General features: G+C 41.7%; 1 protein-coding gene across 1 annotated transcript; it reads right to left on the bottom strand.

Moving 5' to 3' along the window:
- Positions 1–1,508: 1,508 nt before the first annotated feature.
- Positions 1,509–16,567, bottom strand: MRAP (melanocortin 2 receptor accessory protein). The gene is made up of 3 exons (XM_068421672.1): positions 16,462–16,567; positions 10,586–10,685; positions 1,509–1,659 (listed from the first exon to the last, which is right to left on the bottom strand). The coding sequence occupies exons 1-3, from the start codon at positions 16,565–16,567 to the stop codon at positions 1,509–1,511; spliced, it is 357 nt and encodes a 118-aa protein (XP_068277773.1).
- Positions 16,568–16,926: the final 359 nt, after the last annotated feature.

Below are 16,926 nucleotides of genomic sequence, written 5' to 3'. Positions count from 1 at the left end.
TTTTGTGTTGTCCTCAGCTGAGCAACTAGCTATGCCCTTGCTGCCTTCCTCAGCCCAACTCTGCAGTCCCAGCTTTGTGCTTACTGGAGCTCTAAGGGTTCCTCACCCTCTCGTGGACCTTTGCCTGGTTCTGCCTGGGTTTGGAGGAGCTCCATGGGTGAGGAGAGGTGGAGAGAGCCAAGGCCACTGGAGGTGAGGGAGTGCGAGTGGACCTTCTGATTCTGCTCCAGCTGAGCTAAACCCGTCCTCCCTACCTCACTGAAATGCTGCTGTGACTGTCACGGAGGGCTGTAGCTTCTCTTAAACTATTTGTCAGCCCCAGCTGAAAGCAGGCAATTTGTGCAGAAACACGATGTTGCTTTTTGTGGTTTTGCCAGCATTTTCCTTTGATATAAAATATGATAAACACATTTCTTTTTCTAATGCCTGTGTAACTGGCAGATACCATTTCCAGATTGTTCAATATTAACAGTTTCCTTTCCATCTACTGTTTCAAAATGGAAGCAAAAAGTAATTGGTTATTGGTAGCAAAACTATTTCTGGGCAGTAGGTAAAGCAAATAACTTTATTTAGTAAGACACACACTTGAGATAATTACTGCTGCCATTAGCTTTTTAAAGGCTGTTCTAGGTAAACAGTGTTTTAATAAATTTTAAGTAACCCAAGTATTTTTCGCTGTAGAAAAGTAAATAAAAAAGCATATTCTATCCTTGAGGGAACTTCGGAGCTTTAAGTTAGTGAAGCAAGTTGTAACCTTTCTAAAAGCAAAGTTTTGTTGTTGATGTTTCACTTGACACTGTTGCTCATTTTTCAGAGGATGACCAAGTGGAGGTGTCACTAAGATGCAGCTGATGGGTGTGACCTGAGGACAGAGCCAGAAATAGATGACTTGAGGCTCTCATGATACATAAACAATCTTGGTTACGCTGCCTGTTCAGTAAGATCAGCGCGATGCTGCTTTCTTTCACAGCAAGACAACCCCGTGAAAACTGATGCTGCAAAGACACCCCCAAGGATAACAGGACTCAGTGTGCGTTCAGGTGAGCAAGACAGAACTCTTTACAGGACTCGGGGCGTAACTGGTATAGACTTTCTGCTGGAGGAGTAAATCTGCTCTCAGACAAATGGGTCTTAACGAGAACCACTCAACTGGCAGCACACCTTTTGCACCACGTAACTGGGAGAGGAGTTTGAGTCTAGGTCCTTACTTAAAAAAAGAGAGAGAAATTTTACAGTCATCATCATCAGGATCTAAAATGTTGATTGAAAGTGCTGATCGGGCAACTCCAGCAACATTGCTCAAATACGGCCGTTGGCACTTCCTCTTACGCATCCAGGATTTTTCAGGGTTGTACTTTGTTGAAAGACATTCTTCTTTTTCTTCTCCTGAGCTAATTCAGGTTTGTGATATCAGTGTTTAACAGGCAGTCACAGCACTGAGCTTTTCTCTGCAGTCAGGAGAACTGTACTGCTGGTTTTGTTTAACCTGTTCCAGTTTTAACTCAGGCTCAGATCCTTCCGTGAATGCCAGTTTCATCTGAAAGGGAGGTAGGTGTTTGAGGAGCAACCACATCTGAGTATGGGCTACTGAGATCATCACAGTGAGGCTGTTCACCATTGGAACTGCTGTCTTCTATCTGGTTCCCTACAATCACTTGTCTGTAATGTGTGGAGAGAAAAAAAATGTAGAGTTATCAGGGACATCTGTTTGGAAGACAGACAGGAGCAGTTTCATAAGGAAGTACATTACTAAAGTTTTTGAAAGTATAGAAGATGGTTCTTCTAACACAAAAGACATTGAATCGAGCATGAGAGATGCTTTTGGACTTCAGCCCTCTTTATCCACCATGAGAATCATGTCCTTACCTGGATATGGAGTATGACCAAGAGCAAAAGTGTGAGCTGTGGCTGATATGTGGTGACTCCCCCTTTCCCCCTCAAGATGGGACCTTCAGTCCACCCCTTAAGCTCAGTTCTTTAGCTGGATTTTTAAAGAGGAAACTAGAAACTTTGCTATGACTTACTCTGTACCAACAGTGAACGGATCTATCATGGCTGCTCCTGGGAAAGAGAAAAGGGCTTAGAGCTTCGTGTGACTGTGAATGGGTGCCACCGGGGGCAAGAACAAGAGGGATGTGTGATAACTGAGAGACATTCCTTGACACGGGGGCTGGGAAAAGGCAAGACAGCTCTAAGGGCTGGTGGGGATCTGAGCAAGAAAACGGGACAGACCTAAAAAGGAGTGGGTAGGACTGGTGTAGCAGGAAATTTGCAATGTACAAATATGAAAAGATGATGGTTCGGCGAGAAAACAAGTTAGGGTGGAGGGGGCAACAACATGAAAACAGCAGAGTGCACCCTGCCTCCTCCTCCCTGAGCCCTCTTCCCAGCAGCTTCCCAAACTTCACTCTTAAATAGCAGATAAGTCCTGGCCTAGAAGAAGTAAGTTCCATTCAATATGGCTGAACACAAGATCCCAACTACTACCATATCCTTAGGGCTTCAAAGGTGGGGGGGAAAATTACATTGGGAAGAAAAAAGTAACCCAAAAGTGAGAATGAAAATGGAAAATTTTTTAAAAGTCTTATTGTCCTGGAGGCATGGCTTCAGGGATGAGAAAGAAGACATCTTTGACTAAAAGCCGGTTTTTCGGTGGCTAGACAAATGTTAACCGAAGTCTAAAAACCAAGATAAAGTAAATGGGATGATAAGGAAAATAATTATTTTTAATACTTTGGAGGAAGGGAAATATAAACTTTATAACTTCAAATTTATATTGATTAATTGCTAATGAAAGCTTAAAATATCCGTGCCTGACAAGACTAACACAAAGGGGGTTTTGCTTAATGGTAATGAAAAAAACCAAAACAAAACCCAAAAGTCTCAGCAAGAGGCCCAGCACAGGCAGGCAGATTTGGGGTTTTCTTTGCTATGATGCAGGCGTATTCAAGACATCTCTCTTCTCTCTGTTTGACAGAAGCAAGACAAAAATACTCTTACCAAAACAGGACGTTTTCTTTCCAGTCCATTAAGTAGCTAAATATCATCAGCTAGCTATCCATATTTCAAAATCAGCTGGAGAACTTGCATCCCAGAGACCTGGAGACTGTCTGAGGAGAACTCTGCCTGGCTCTTGTTAATCGTTAACAGATTCGTAAACACGTAACAGATCGTAAACATCCCTGGAACTGCAGGGAAGTTGGAGGAGGCTGGAAGAGCCCCCAGTACTCACAGAGGGCAAACTGGTCAAGCCAGGTCACTATAAGGCAGTGCAACTGACCTCAGCCCCAGGCAAAATCATGGAATTGAAGCTAAGATAAAATACAACTGAAAAAGTATTTCAAAGGACAGAAAAGCTAATTCCAGACAGTGTGGTTTTATAGAAAGACAGGTAATGGTGAAAAATGTCTGATGTCATTTTTTGAGGGGAACACAGTTTGGAGGATAAAGGCAGCTGCATATATGTAGCTATTTAAACCAGAGTAAGGTGTTTGACTTAGTATTCTGTACTGCCTTCTTTAAAAAGAACTACACACGAGCCCCATTAAACAGGTGCTACATGAATTAGGCTTCTCAAAGAGTAACTGGAGAATGATCTCTGACTGTGCCTGTTTCTAGCAGGGCTCCGTAAGCACCCGATCCTGTTCAGCATTTGCATCAGTGATCTGGAGGTAGATGTAAGGTCACTCTGAATGAAAGATGCAGATAAAGGTACAGTGATACAAGGAGGAGCAAACAGCCATATAGCACAGACTAGACAGCTGCTTAAGATGGACGTATTCAAACAATATTAATATATTAAATTTAAAGCCTCAGCCCGGGCAATACTATTTTTCACTGAGAACTGCAGATTTTTCATAAACTATTCTCCCTAAAGATAGTGAATCGGGCACACAGAAAAGCTTGAGATATTCAGAAAAAAAAAAGTAAAGCTAATATTTTGTATTTATGGCTTTCTGGGGACAGATGTGATATTTGAAAGCCTGGAGTAGGTGATACTGTGATTCCAAAATTTCATGTATTTATCACACTGTCTATCCACAGTGATCACTTTTTGGCATTCTTCATTAATGAACAACTACAGTATTTTTTTTTAATGCAAATACATGTTTAGCCCTAATTTTACTGAAGAAATTTATCAGTTAAGCCAAGACGCAATGCCAAGGCATTGTGATTTAACTAGGCAGAGAAATGAGAAATGCTGACCAACTAAATAAATACAAGAACTTGTTCGCCTTTGCAGAGGTATAGCGCCTGGGCAGACGTCGGGAGCATCCTGCATCGGGGCAGTACTCTCAGGTCTCCTCTAGTGCACGAGTTGTCTGTGGTTTGGTTTATGGCCCTTGAGAGTGAGCTGACATAACCTCAGGACTGCCTGGACTGGGAATTCTGCACCCTCTGAGGAGATAATGTTGGATTTGTTAATACGGTTGTTCATAGGACACTCTTTGAATGCATCGCTCAAGAGTTGTTATTTCACTCTTCTAATTGTCACTTGTAAATATCTGTCTGGTCACTATTAGATGGAAGCCTTTTTGTGTCATTTAAAACCACTTAACAGTTTGAAAACAAAAAGCCCCATCATTTTAGTTTTAGGAGAAAGGGCAAGAACTAGGAAACACTTCAGAAAGCAACGGAGAGGACCTTAAAGCTAACGCAGCCAGCCTGCTGCCCAGGACCTGAGCAGTGCAGCCTGCTGCACAGCACACCTGGGTGGATGTTTGCCTGGTGGCACCAGACTTGGGAGATTTCTGAGCAGCAGCCACAGAGGACATGTTCTGACCTCACACCCAGCAAATGGTGTCCTCTCAATGGCAGAGTCTCAGTGCACGGGATTGCTCGAGGAACGCTGGCTACTGGTAAGAAACCTCTATTCCTGGCTTTGAGTTCACACATACTTTCACACAGTGGCTGGCGCTAAACAAAACCCCAGCCCGTTAGTTTTCACTTGGAGATCAGTTCTCTCTGAACAACCTCAGCACCACCCTACCAAGTGTGATGCCAATCCCAGGCCTCTCTCCAGTGGCATGACGCCTGCTAAAATGTATGGAGCATGTTTCTTTAGATGACAGGAGTGAGAACACTCTCCTGTGAAGCCACTGTAATTTGAGTTCTGGTGACTGAAGTCTTCTAACAGGCTTTGACAGTTCATAGCTAACCATTTTTATAGCCTCTGCTCCTGTGGGTCTGACAGCTGCTTGTATCAGAGGGAGCTGGTTCTGTCAACATAAAAAGAGAAAGTTCTCCTAATGATGGAGGTGTGAAAGACACCTTTATCCCTTGAAACCAGAGGCTTGAGAATAGCAAGATTTTTTATGTGCTGTTTGAGATTAAATTCAGAAACTGTATTGGGGAGAAATTGGGATAGATCCCCAGGAACACTGTATATGGGAAGCCAGCTGTAAAGACTTAGCTGTCTCAGCTTCTTCGGACACAAGGAATGATGCTGTAATATATGCAGATATAAGTCATGTAGACCTCAAGTACTGGTCTTGTGACAGTCCTGACCGTGAGATTTAAGTACCACTGAGAAACTGGGTTCTTTATGAGATCTTAGCCAATATCTTGGCTAGGAAGTTCAAGACACCTGGGTGTGAGAATACATGATTACCACTAGTGAGACACAGTAGGTAGAGACTGCAGTTGAGTATATCTTAAGTGAGTTTATAGACAGACAAATTACCTTGATTCCAGGAAACAGTCTATTGTGATAGGGCTGAAGGAAGTAGAGAACAGGAGCAGCTGCCTTAAGAAAGTAGAAAACAGCAGCATGGTCTGCTTAGCCAGAGAAGTACCTCTCACGAGGATCTTCTTAGTATAGTATTCAAAGGGACTTCTTCTCCCCAAAGACAAGGTAGCATGCTCAAGTAGAGCTACGACACATCTTACTGTCGTCTAGAAGAACATGGTGCCTCGAGTGTCAGGTTCACTGCCTTTGTGTACAGGAATAGGTACTTTTTTGTTATTTTAATATATGGTGGTTGTATTGTTCACTAATGAAAATTACAATCTTGAAGGTAAGCTAAAAAAAAAAACGTCTGAAAACTATCTACCCTCATGTGAGATCTAGGATATTGCTATAGATTTTTTTTTCCTGCCCTAGGGACCAAAACCCCTGAGCTGTCAAATCTGCAAATTAGTTCCCCGGTTCCAGGAATGAAGCAGCTGTTGCAATTGATCTGGATAGAGCAAAAAATTGAAAGAGCACGTGGACATTGTACAGTCTGTCCACCAAATCAGTGGTTATCTGTCTGTCCATGAAGGAAACTCTCACCTGCAAACTGAGAAGAAAGCTGGCTGTAGAACAAGTGTTTCCAAGCCAACTCCCACATCTCTGTTTGGCAAGTGGTATCCTCAAACTATGTTACCATATGCCCCAGAAATGTTGGGTAAAAGTTGGTGGTAGTCAGGGGAAAAAAATATCTAAACACTGAATTGGGTTTCTTATTGAAAGAAATCTGTCTGAAGCCAGCAAGGCTCATGCTGCCAAGGAGTCGAGAGTCCCTTGAATGAGCTTCTCTGAGGCTACTATGACAGCAAGAAATGTGGACAAGGGATGAGACATGCAGATCTTCTAACCCTCTGGGTATCCAATTATTTTTTTTTCTACATTACACTGTCTGGTAGGAAAGTGACAGCCAGAAGATTTCGGATGTCCACAGCGATCTCAGTCATGGCTGTCAGGAATGCACAGCCTCCAGTGAAATGCATGGGAAACCAGGGCGTCCCCTGGAGAGGTCCAGGAAGGAACCTTCCCTGCCCTCCTTCCACTGCATGAAATTCCAGCCTTGGCCGGGAACTGTCTCCAGCCACTAACCCTTATTTTTCTGTATCATTTTGCATGGTAAGAAACATGGTTGAAGCAAATGTTAATTCTGGCTCTTGATTGCAGCAGTGTGGTGATCAACTGCCTTGGCATGCTAATGGGTTTGAAATAATTGGTCCTATGCCCCAAACCTTTTTATTTGTTTCTGTAGGAATAGCGTAATGGTGACAAAAGGGACTGGGACATGGATTCCTTGCTGCAGCTCTCTTGCAAGCATCAACCCTCCCCCCTCTCCCAAACTCACTCATCTGACTTGGCACCAAATTAATTTGTATTGCAGAGAAGAGTGTGGTGCAATCAGATCACGGATTCGGGTCCAGGACTTCTCAGTGTCTAAGGATTATGCTGCGGCATAAGCAGATCTAGTTGTTGCATATGCCTTTCGGAAGACACTTTGACACCGACTTCTTTTCTGTGTGGATACGCAGGTAAAACCTCAGCAGACTGTACTGTAGTAGATGGCGTGCCCTTGCCAAAATAGTAAGACCTTGGTGTCCACAGTGGTGGAAGAGATATAATCACTGCATGTTATACAAGGCCAAAATGTCACCTTCAGGGACCCCACAGAGATCCAGCTGACAATAAAGACAGCTGACACACAGCGGTGGGGGTTTGCTCGGCAGTCACCTGAAGCAAGAAGGTACACTCCTATGAACTGCCAGACTTGAAAGCACGCTTGTTTCACCGGGCGGTTGAGCAAGCTGGAACAGTACACGCTGCCCCATATGCCCCTGAGATTGACAGAGAGATGGATGAGCACAGGAACAGTGAAGGTAAAAGTTCTCCAGCCTTGACCAGTGACGTGTATGTACGTTTGCTGGGTGAATGTATCAGAATTATCACAGGAAAAGAGACAGGAGACTTCGATACAGAAATTAGATGATTGTCATGCCAAGGGTAATGGAGGGGTTACATAAAAAGACGACGACAAGGGAGGATGGTGGAAGTTAACAGGAAGAACTTCTTTCAAGCACCCCACTTTGTTTTATTGCTGGACTTGGGAGAAGCGTAATTGGAGTGGGGGTTAAAAAACAAACGGAACTCAATCAAAAAGGGCAAGTTTTGGTAGGGAGGTGTGTGAATTCAGTCCTAAAATTGTTTTCTTACAGTATGTTTCAAGCCTAGAAAAATGATAAAACAGGATGATTTCAAAGCCTGAGCAATTCTCATCCAGCAGTGCTTTCCATTAATGATTCCTGGGCTCTCCACAAAACATTCCTAGACTTGCCTTGTTCACAACAGCTCTTTCGATGAGCAAAACTGAACATGTTAGGGATAAATATGGATATTTTTAAGCCGAGTATTCACTCAGCAACATGATGCAAAAGTGAAAAATTTTTTAAAATTAATACTTTTAATTCTTCCAAACACTCTGAGATTTCCATGTATATAGACTTCTCCTGCCAGTTATTTAGGAACAGTAAATTAATGGGAACATGCCTCTGTTACCCTGTAATTTTATGTCCATTTCCATGTGTTTCTTGTATTGTTAGCTTGCCTCCTGCTTTGTGGTTTATTTGGGCAAGTTGCCTTTTTTATTGTTGTTGTTACCTTTTGTGAGCATGCCAGAGGCCTAAGGTGCCAATAAATTAGAATATTAGTGCTTCTTTTTACTGCCATATTACACTCGTGTCCCTCTGCTTGTTTGTGACCTAATCTTGAACCTCTGCCTAATCTGCTGAGCTGAATTTTCTGTGTCCTGATCAGATTAGGAAGAGCAGTGGGCAAATGCATCCTTGTTTGCATAAAATGTGTTTGCCAGAGAAACTAGCAGCAAACAAACTAAACCAAATGTAGAAAGCTGCAAACAGAAACCTGTCCTTAGACAAAGTTCAAAATCACAAGCGCATTAGAACTACATTCCCATTCAACGTGTGGGTGCTGCACGTCAGCGGGCGCTGCGTCTCCATCAGGCACTTCCACTACGGCTACCTTCACGGGACAGGGTCTGTAATCTTCTAGGGGACCGAGGACGTGCCTGTCAACAGGGAGGTATTTATGCAGCTTCTCTTTTCAGTCATGGAGGTTTCAGGTGGAAACACGCTACTAGAATAGATAGCTGTTCCATCTCTCTGCCACTGGAGGATGTTTCCCTGTTTTGTCAAGCCCAGCTGTAAGAACAGTCTGGATGACACCAACATGGGGCTCTGGGACCTCTGTCTGTAGAGCTAGATAGGCAGCACACACTCTGAGCCTGAAAAAGCTATTATGCTTTGCTAGCTCAGACCCAGCTCTGGCTCCCTAATGCTGAACAGTACTCTACTGAAATGCAAATTAAGGTACTCAGTGAGAGTGACAGAATCACACCTGTAAACTTTAATCACTAATGAAATGGCCTGAGGCTAATTCCAGGAGATCCTGCCCCAACAGAAAACCCAGTTTGACCAAGTTGTCTCCCTCCTAAGCTGACAAATACTGTGAACGCTACACATCTATGGCTGGCAGGTGTTTCAAGTCGTTTCACAACCACACTTCCAATTAATTAATAGTCTCTCTAAGTGTATTTATAGTTTTACCGTGGGTTTACTATGCTGCAGAACAGAAATTCAGATATGGGCCATCTTTGGGAAGGAAGGTATTGTCATATTCCTGCCAGGATTTGCAAAAAAAAAAAGAAAATTTGCCCAGATCTTCAGCCAAATATAAATCAATAATTTCACTGAGTTAATTTAACCTACAAAAACTTAGAAGTGTTTAGCGACTGAGTCACACACTTATTTTAGGCAAGAAAGAAGTTTGCCTAACCTTCTGCATAACAGGCCAGAGAATGACAGACCATCGGCTCCTCACAGTAATTTTTGGATGAATACAAATGCATGTTTTTCAGATGTTCAGTCATCAATTAAAAAAAAAAGAATTAATCACAATCCATTTAATATTCTACTCTAAATTGTTCCAGTGAATCATTACCCTCACATAAAATATGTGGCACATTACAGTTTGTGTAGCATCAGCTTCCAGCCATTGCATTTTGGTACGGTACTTTAGCATTTGATAGTTATCATGGGGCTTCTGAATTGGACACTAGTGTTCTAAAAGATGCAGACAGTTCACAAGGAGCACCTTTGAGCCACCGCTCCTTGAGAAACTAATTGATTTGAGTTGATTTCTCTCTCTGTAGGATGTGTTTCTGGAACTCAAACCAGTTTTTACCCCGCTTCTTCCCAATTTCTTTAAAACCCCTTTTAAAGTGCATTCTAACGTAAGTACAACATTCTTGCGATGATCTAAGCAATGGTGCACATTTATCTTCCTGATCTAATAAATTTCCTCTTAATTTGATCAAGGCTTACAGAATTGCTTTGGGAGTTTGTATTCACCTGCTTTACCACCATGACTCCTACTGCATTGTGAGGTATGATTTACAAGAGGTACTTTCCCATTCTGTGTGTAAAAGGGACGCTCTTACTTCCCTAGTATGCAACCGGGATAGCTGGCGTAAGTAAAATGCATGTTGTTTGCCAACACAGCAAGCAGTCCAGACTGCTCTGCCTATCCTCATGGTTTACTGTTCCCCCATCTTTCTGTCACCTTCAAACCTCATCTGTTATGGATTTATTTTTATCCAGGTGATTAATACAAACAGTTGAATAGCTGTGGGTTGAGAAACACTCAAACCAGATAATAACATAAAAAGTGCCATCTCTGTCTGCAATTATAAATGCTGTAATTGCTGGATCACTTGAAGCAGAATGAAAGGTTCATGCAGATTATTTTATCACACTGATCTATACTTACTTTATCTCTGGTTGTACTTACTTTACTGGAGTTGATCCAGAGCGGGACATATACAGTAAAATAAGGAAAAGAAACGTCACAAACGCAGCAAGCCCAACCCAAAAGGCTATGACAATAGAATCTGTGGACACAACACAGTAATTCTGTCACTGGTACCATAGCAAATATAAAACAACAACAATATAATTTGTGATCTCTAAGAAAGGTGTGTCTTTTAATGAATTCAATTTAATTAAACCCTTGAGAGAGAGCAATCTGAGTGTCAATTTGTTAAAACTTGAGAGCCTCCTAAGACTTTATTGTAACAGTGCATGGCCAGGGATGGGGGAGAGGTTGGGGAAAAAAATCTAGTAAGTGTAATGGTGACTAGCACTATGCGTATATTTAAAAGGTAACACTGAGCACTGATGGTTTTCACAGTTTCAGGTCTTTGCAGGGAATACGGTTTCTTTTACAAAACCACAGTGCAGTGAGCAGTGTGGTACTCAAGACAGAGTCATTACTGCTCAGTATATAGCCAAATCCTGCTCTCAGGTGAAAAGGAACAACAATCCATGATCTTTAAGATGCTTTTAGGGAGGGAATTCTAGCCTTGAAAACATTTTCTACCAAAAGAAATACCACAGAAAGCTTGTTGAAAAGTGCCTGTGACCCTCATGGCACATCAGTCCAGTGGAAGAGAATGTGAACCTTCCCCTGTTCAGCTGCGATACTTCTGCAATCATAGAATCACAGAATCGTTTTGGTTGGAAAGGACCTCTAAGATCATCGAGTCCAACTGTAAACCTAACACTGCCAAGTCCACCCCTAAACCATGTCCCTAAGCACCACATCTACTTGTCTTTTAAATACCTCTAGGGATGGTGACTCCACCACTTCCCTGGGCAGCCTGTTCCAATGCTTGATAAACCTTTCAGTGAAGAAATTTTTACTAATATCCGATATAAACCTCCCCCGGCACAACCTGAGGCCATTTCCTCTTGACCTATTACTTGTTACCAGGGAGAAGAGACCGACACCCTCCTTGCTACAACCTCCTTTCAGGTAGTTGTGGAGAGCAATAAGGTCTCCCCTGAGCCTCCTTTTCTCTAGACTAAACAACCCCAGTTCCCTCAGCGGTTCCTCACAAGACTTATGCTTGAGACCCTTCACCAGCTTCGTTGCCCTTCTTTGGACTCTCTCCAGCACCTCAATGTCTGTCTTGTAGTGAGGGGCCCAAAACTGAACACAGCATTGGAGGTGCAATCATCATAAAATAGTTCAAAATGCAGCCTACTTTATCAAGACTAAGTGGTTTCTTTAAGGAACAAGTAAGTGGATTCCTAGCACCAAAGTATGGCTTCAAAATTGGTTTAAACCAGCTTAAGACCCTGCCACTGCTGTTATCACCCTTTTTTTTTAAAAAAAAAATAAAGGAAAAAAAAGATTGATCCCTGATCGAGGTGACCAGTGCTAATGGGAGTATGAGCTGGTTGGGGGAGAAAAGGGAGTTGGTCTTTCATGAATGAACGCTACGGTGCTGCTGAAATGACTGCCTCAGTTACGGGCTCACTGTTAGATGGGGTGAATCTGCTCCTGCCCCAGTAAGCACATTTGGTCACTGTTTCAAAAATGCTCCTTCCCAAGATCAGTGTGGTGGTGGTGAACATCCTGGTTAAAGCCTTGAAAAGGCTGGGTGTTCTGCAGGGCACAAGTCGAGAAACGCCCTGAATTCATAACCGGCTGCTCACTTAGACTGAGGTGAAAAAGAAGGGTCATTGACTCCAGAGACAAATATTGACTAAGATAAAATAAATCTTCCATCTGAAAGGACAGAAAACATTGTGTTCTTTGAAACAGGTCCAATATGTTTGATTAGGTGTTTCTTTGTGAAAAAGTTCAGAACGTGTTGTCATCAGAGCCACAGAGAGATTAGGGGCAATTATTCCAGCTCCTTTTAAACCTAGAACTAGAGCTGACCCAGCTGGAGTCTCATTGGAAAGCTGAGCTTTGGCTGGGCTACTGAGAAATAAGAATATGGAGGGTCAGCTTATTTTATTCTTCCTCTGTTAAAAAAAGTTTTTCTGAGCTTTAATTCAGAGGATGGTAAATTAGCATGTGAGGGCCAATATTCTGACCTGCTCTTCCCAAACTTATTATGGGGAAAAGCGACAGGGTGCTACTGGCCAACCCCAATGCCTCAAGGTAGAATTAGGGGACTTCTGTTAAATAATAAAAAAAGCAAGCTCATGGTCCAGGGATATTTTGAAAAGCTCAAAGTTTTGAAATGTTCAAAGCCATCAGGACAGAAATGGAGAGTCTGGATCTCCCTATCAGAGCTATTTTGGTTTCATCTTTTAAATTTAAGGAATTCACAGAAGCTAATCAAATTTACTCCAAGTCTCAGGGGGAGTTTGAACTCTGGAGGGATAAACAGAAACTTCCTGACTGTTTTTAAACTCCTGCAATTAGTTATTTTTTTTTTAACGTAGGATAACATATTTTAACAATCTATAAAAAGCTTTTCTATGGCTAAATTTTCAGTCACCTTTTGTGTGTGTGTGCATACTTTTTTAAATAGCCTATTAGTTCATGAGCCAATTAAGCCTTTTATTATTTTTATACAAAACAGAGAGAGCTGCACAACGCTATTAATATAAAGCAAGGCCATTACTTTATAGCTGGATTTAGATTCATTTTCATGAGACAAACACGGTCTCACAATGCTTCAGGGACAGGCCACATAACAGAGGAAAGACAGGGCAGAGATTCAGGTCTCTGTTTTACATTAAAAAAAAAAAACAACAGGGAAAATTGAATTAGGGAGCTATAATCCCATCCCAGGGGTTATGACAACCGAATGATTCATTTGGGGTGATTCATTTTGGGGTGATTCAGCAATGCACCTAAACAAATGCTCAGGTCCCACTGCAGTCAATCAGCAGAGGCCCTCTGGAACATCAATACAGCGGTTATTGTAATCCTGGAGGTACCCGACATTTTGACAAGCTTGGAATGCTTATGGCTACCTGAGGGGAAATTATCACATTTCATCTTCAGCACAAAGGGCAAGGGCTTGCTGAACTTATTTCATCTACATACTTCCAAGCACATGAAGACAGTAATCCCAACAGTGGCTTTTGAAGGTGTAAGAATGTAAATATTATGCAGAGACAGGAAAACCTAGAAAGTATACTCATTGCCTGACAAGTGCTTTTGTTCAAAACAAGGAAAAAACTGACCAACTGTGGAATTATTTCCCTTGGTGTTTTCTTTATAACTTGTAACTCACTGTTCTCCCACTGGTATTTGGAGAAGGAAGAACAAAAGTACCAAGATGACGCAGTCTCCATTCCTCGTAGACTGCTGTCATGGAAAAATCTCTATTTTTATAGGAAGAAAAGAAAAACAAAAAAGAAAAACATTTTCACTTCCCTGCCTATCACAAAACCAAATCCCCAACACTTTTGGTTTAGAAATTGGTACAGCCAACGTGGGCTCTTTAAAAGACACAAACCGTGGAGCAGAACTCCATTTTGACAAGCTGCCTAGAAATATCTTACGTAAACAGCTGCCCCAGGGAACTCAAATTGCCTTAACATTAACCTGCTGAGGGGAAAAAAAAAAAAGACATCCCAAACTCTACACTTGCGTCTTTCTTCTTTGCCTGGGAGCTGAGCAGCTGAAATACAGAAGCCTGGTTTCCAGCAGATTTGTTTCCCAAAGCCGAGCCCAAAAGTGATTTCCTTTGGTGTCCAACAGGGTGTGATTGCACCCTGCAGCCTTTTTGTCAGTAAAGGTCTTCACTCACAATGTTCTTCCTCTATTATCTAGTCACCAGCTGCAGGAACTTGCAGATATTTTATATCTATGAGGCCTCTACTCCTTCGTAATTAGACTAAGTTGGAGTTACTGTAGGAGCAGATGAGATGCATAAGCACAAAGTATGATTGCATAAATCATCCCCTTAGAATATAAAAAGTCCTGAAAGGTGGCAGACTTCTCTACTTCTTTACGGGGGAGAGAACAAATTAAAAAAAAATATCAATAAGAGATCGGTTTACTCTGCTTTTTTAATGGAAATAAGGCTTATGAGATCACTCATAAGCACTCACACAGGTGCGTGTGGTAATTTCCTCCATGAAACTACCAACAAATTTAAATTAAATTGAACAGAGAGGGAGCATCTTCTCTCAGCAGCACAATTTCTACAAGTTTCAAGAAAACAGGCAGCTGGGTAAAGAGAATCCTGTACATTGCCACGGAGGGAAATGCTGTAACACAAACTCCACCTCTATTACGTATCAGGCAACCCAAATGTTAAAAAGATGTTATTAATGAGAAAGAAGGGGAAAGGTCAGATTCCTGATTTCTGGTTTTCACCAAGCCAGCCACATGCTGGGGACTTACAGCTAGCTTAACTCAGCAGTTTGGGGCTTCCCTGATGGAATTTGGGGGTAATTATCTGCCCTAACTTTAAAATTAAGAGAATTAGAGAAGCTGCCCATAACCTGCCTGATCCCAGCAGCACCAAATGTTGCTCTACGGTATTACAGAGCCAGTTTTTATATATGGAAGGATGTGGATATTTACACCACCTTCTTTAAGGCATGGTGCTCTAAATTTGGAGGCAATAAGCCCAAAGCTCATCAGAGTGGACAGAAAAGCTTTTCTAGAGGCAGTGCAGGGTGAGTTTCTGCTCCCTTTTCTTATTCTTGCTCTCATAAGGCAAGCGAAGGACACAAAGCTCCTAGCATTGTCCAGTTCAATCTTCACTATTAGAAAGAAAGTTTCTTGCACTGTTAATTGGAGAGACATGAAAATATTTTGAAAGACTATCACATTTTCCTTACAGACCAGATCACTATAATAACCTTGGGGAAAGCAATTTTAGTCTCCGAAACCCTATCTGAACAGTCGTAGTTGTCTTCAGTAAACTAAATAGCAACCAGTAAAGCCCATAGCTTTGTCACTCAAATGAGGATACAGCCATAGGTAGAGACTTGGCAGAAATCGAGGGAAAACACTGCCTATAGCCTCAAACATGCCTATCCACTCTCCCTTGATCTTTGTCAATCCAGCCAACTATACTCGGTTAAGTTAATCCCTCATAACATAGCTTGTCATTTTATCTTATCAAAACCTAACCAATGCAGTTACATTAGGAAAAAAAAATAATTACTTGACACTTTATGTAACCATAAAAAGACATTGCTATCTCATTGTGCAAAACCAAGCGTGAAACAGAACTAACTGTTGCAGGGTGAATTTGGTGAATGCTATTTCATATTATATACTTCGAAAATAAACTAAACCCAGCAGAATCAGCTTCCACAGCAATAAGGTATTTTGACAATAATGTATATTATTACTTTATCTTACCGTTCAGTAGCACTAAATCAAAGGAGGAAAGGTAATAGAATATGTTTTCAGCTTGTTGTTCCTGGCTAGTGGAAACATACACATCTTCTTTTACTAAGGTTTTGAATGTTTATCAGTTGTAATGTAAGCATTACGTCCCAAGAGGAAAACACGACAGTCTTATGAAAAACTCTGCTCATTCAGTCAACTTTTCTGACAGTAGCATGCAGGTAACTAACAACCCAAACCACAGATTTGCAAGTCATTAGGTTTCCACTTAGCAAATGACTAAAAAAGAATGTGTCCTTCTAAATATGAGTTAGTATCAGCAGTCTTACAGTTTCAAATACTGTAAGATAAAGCAAAGTGTTTCAGTATTAGTAATAACTGCTATTAGAGCACAGTCAGTCTGGAAAGCAGACATCCATCCATACAAACCACGCACATATAACCCGGCATGGTCTCTATTGCAAGGAAAACAAAGAATAAGTCAGTGAGGCAAGCTATGCAACATTTTTCTTGTACTAGATCAGCACCTACTACTCTATGATACTTACATTTATTAACCTTCAACTTGCTTCCATCTACTGGAATTGGATCTATATAATCCCAATAATATTCATACGACCAAAAATACTCAGAGGAGTTTGTTCTGTTAGCCATTTCAGTAGTGCATTTTAAATCAGCTCACAACTCCAACCACTTTTTTTCATTGTACTTCAGCGCCCTCAGAAAGAGATTGCGTAACTGATGCCTATGTAAATCACTCCGGGGTCCCGCAGCTCAAGGACTGCCTTGGTACTAAAAAACTTCTAGCAGCAATGAATATTAATGTCTGACAGATACGAAACAACAGCCCTTAAAATGTAATCCTCCCTTCCTGGTGGGCAATTGCGTTATTCCTCAGCATATTTTAAACCGAGATGGATGTCAAATAACCTAAGAATGGGCTGGACAGGTGCCAGCTGGATCACAAACCCTGCTTTCAGAAACTTGCAGCAACGCAGTGCACTCTGGAGCTA

This window comes from Nyctibius grandis, chromosome 2 (assembly GCF_013368605.1).
Source record: "Nyctibius grandis isolate bNycGra1 chromosome 2, bNycGra1.pri, whole genome shotgun sequence".
NCBI lineage: Eukaryota > Metazoa > Chordata > Aves > Nyctibiiformes > Nyctibiidae > Nyctibius > Nyctibius grandis.
The sequence above is the reverse complement of the archived record's forward strand: the minus strand, read 5'-3'. Positions and strand labels throughout refer to the sequence as shown.

What these genes read in the sequence shown, in the direction of transcription:
- MRAP (XM_068421672.1), bottom strand. Translation starts at nt 16,567, where the DNA reads ATGGCTAACAGAACAAACTCCTCTGAGTATTTTTGGTCGTATGAATAT. An exon ending in CAAGTTGAAGGTTAATAAAT is followed by an intron (nt 10,686 to 16,461) that starts GTAAGTATCATA and finishes TTGTGTCCACAG; the next exon opens with ATTCTATTGTCATAGCCTTT. An exon ending in TCTGGATCAACTCCAGTAAA is followed by an intron (nt 1,660 to 10,585) that starts GTAAGTACAACC and finishes CACACATTACAG; the next exon opens with ACAAGTGATTGTAGGGAACC.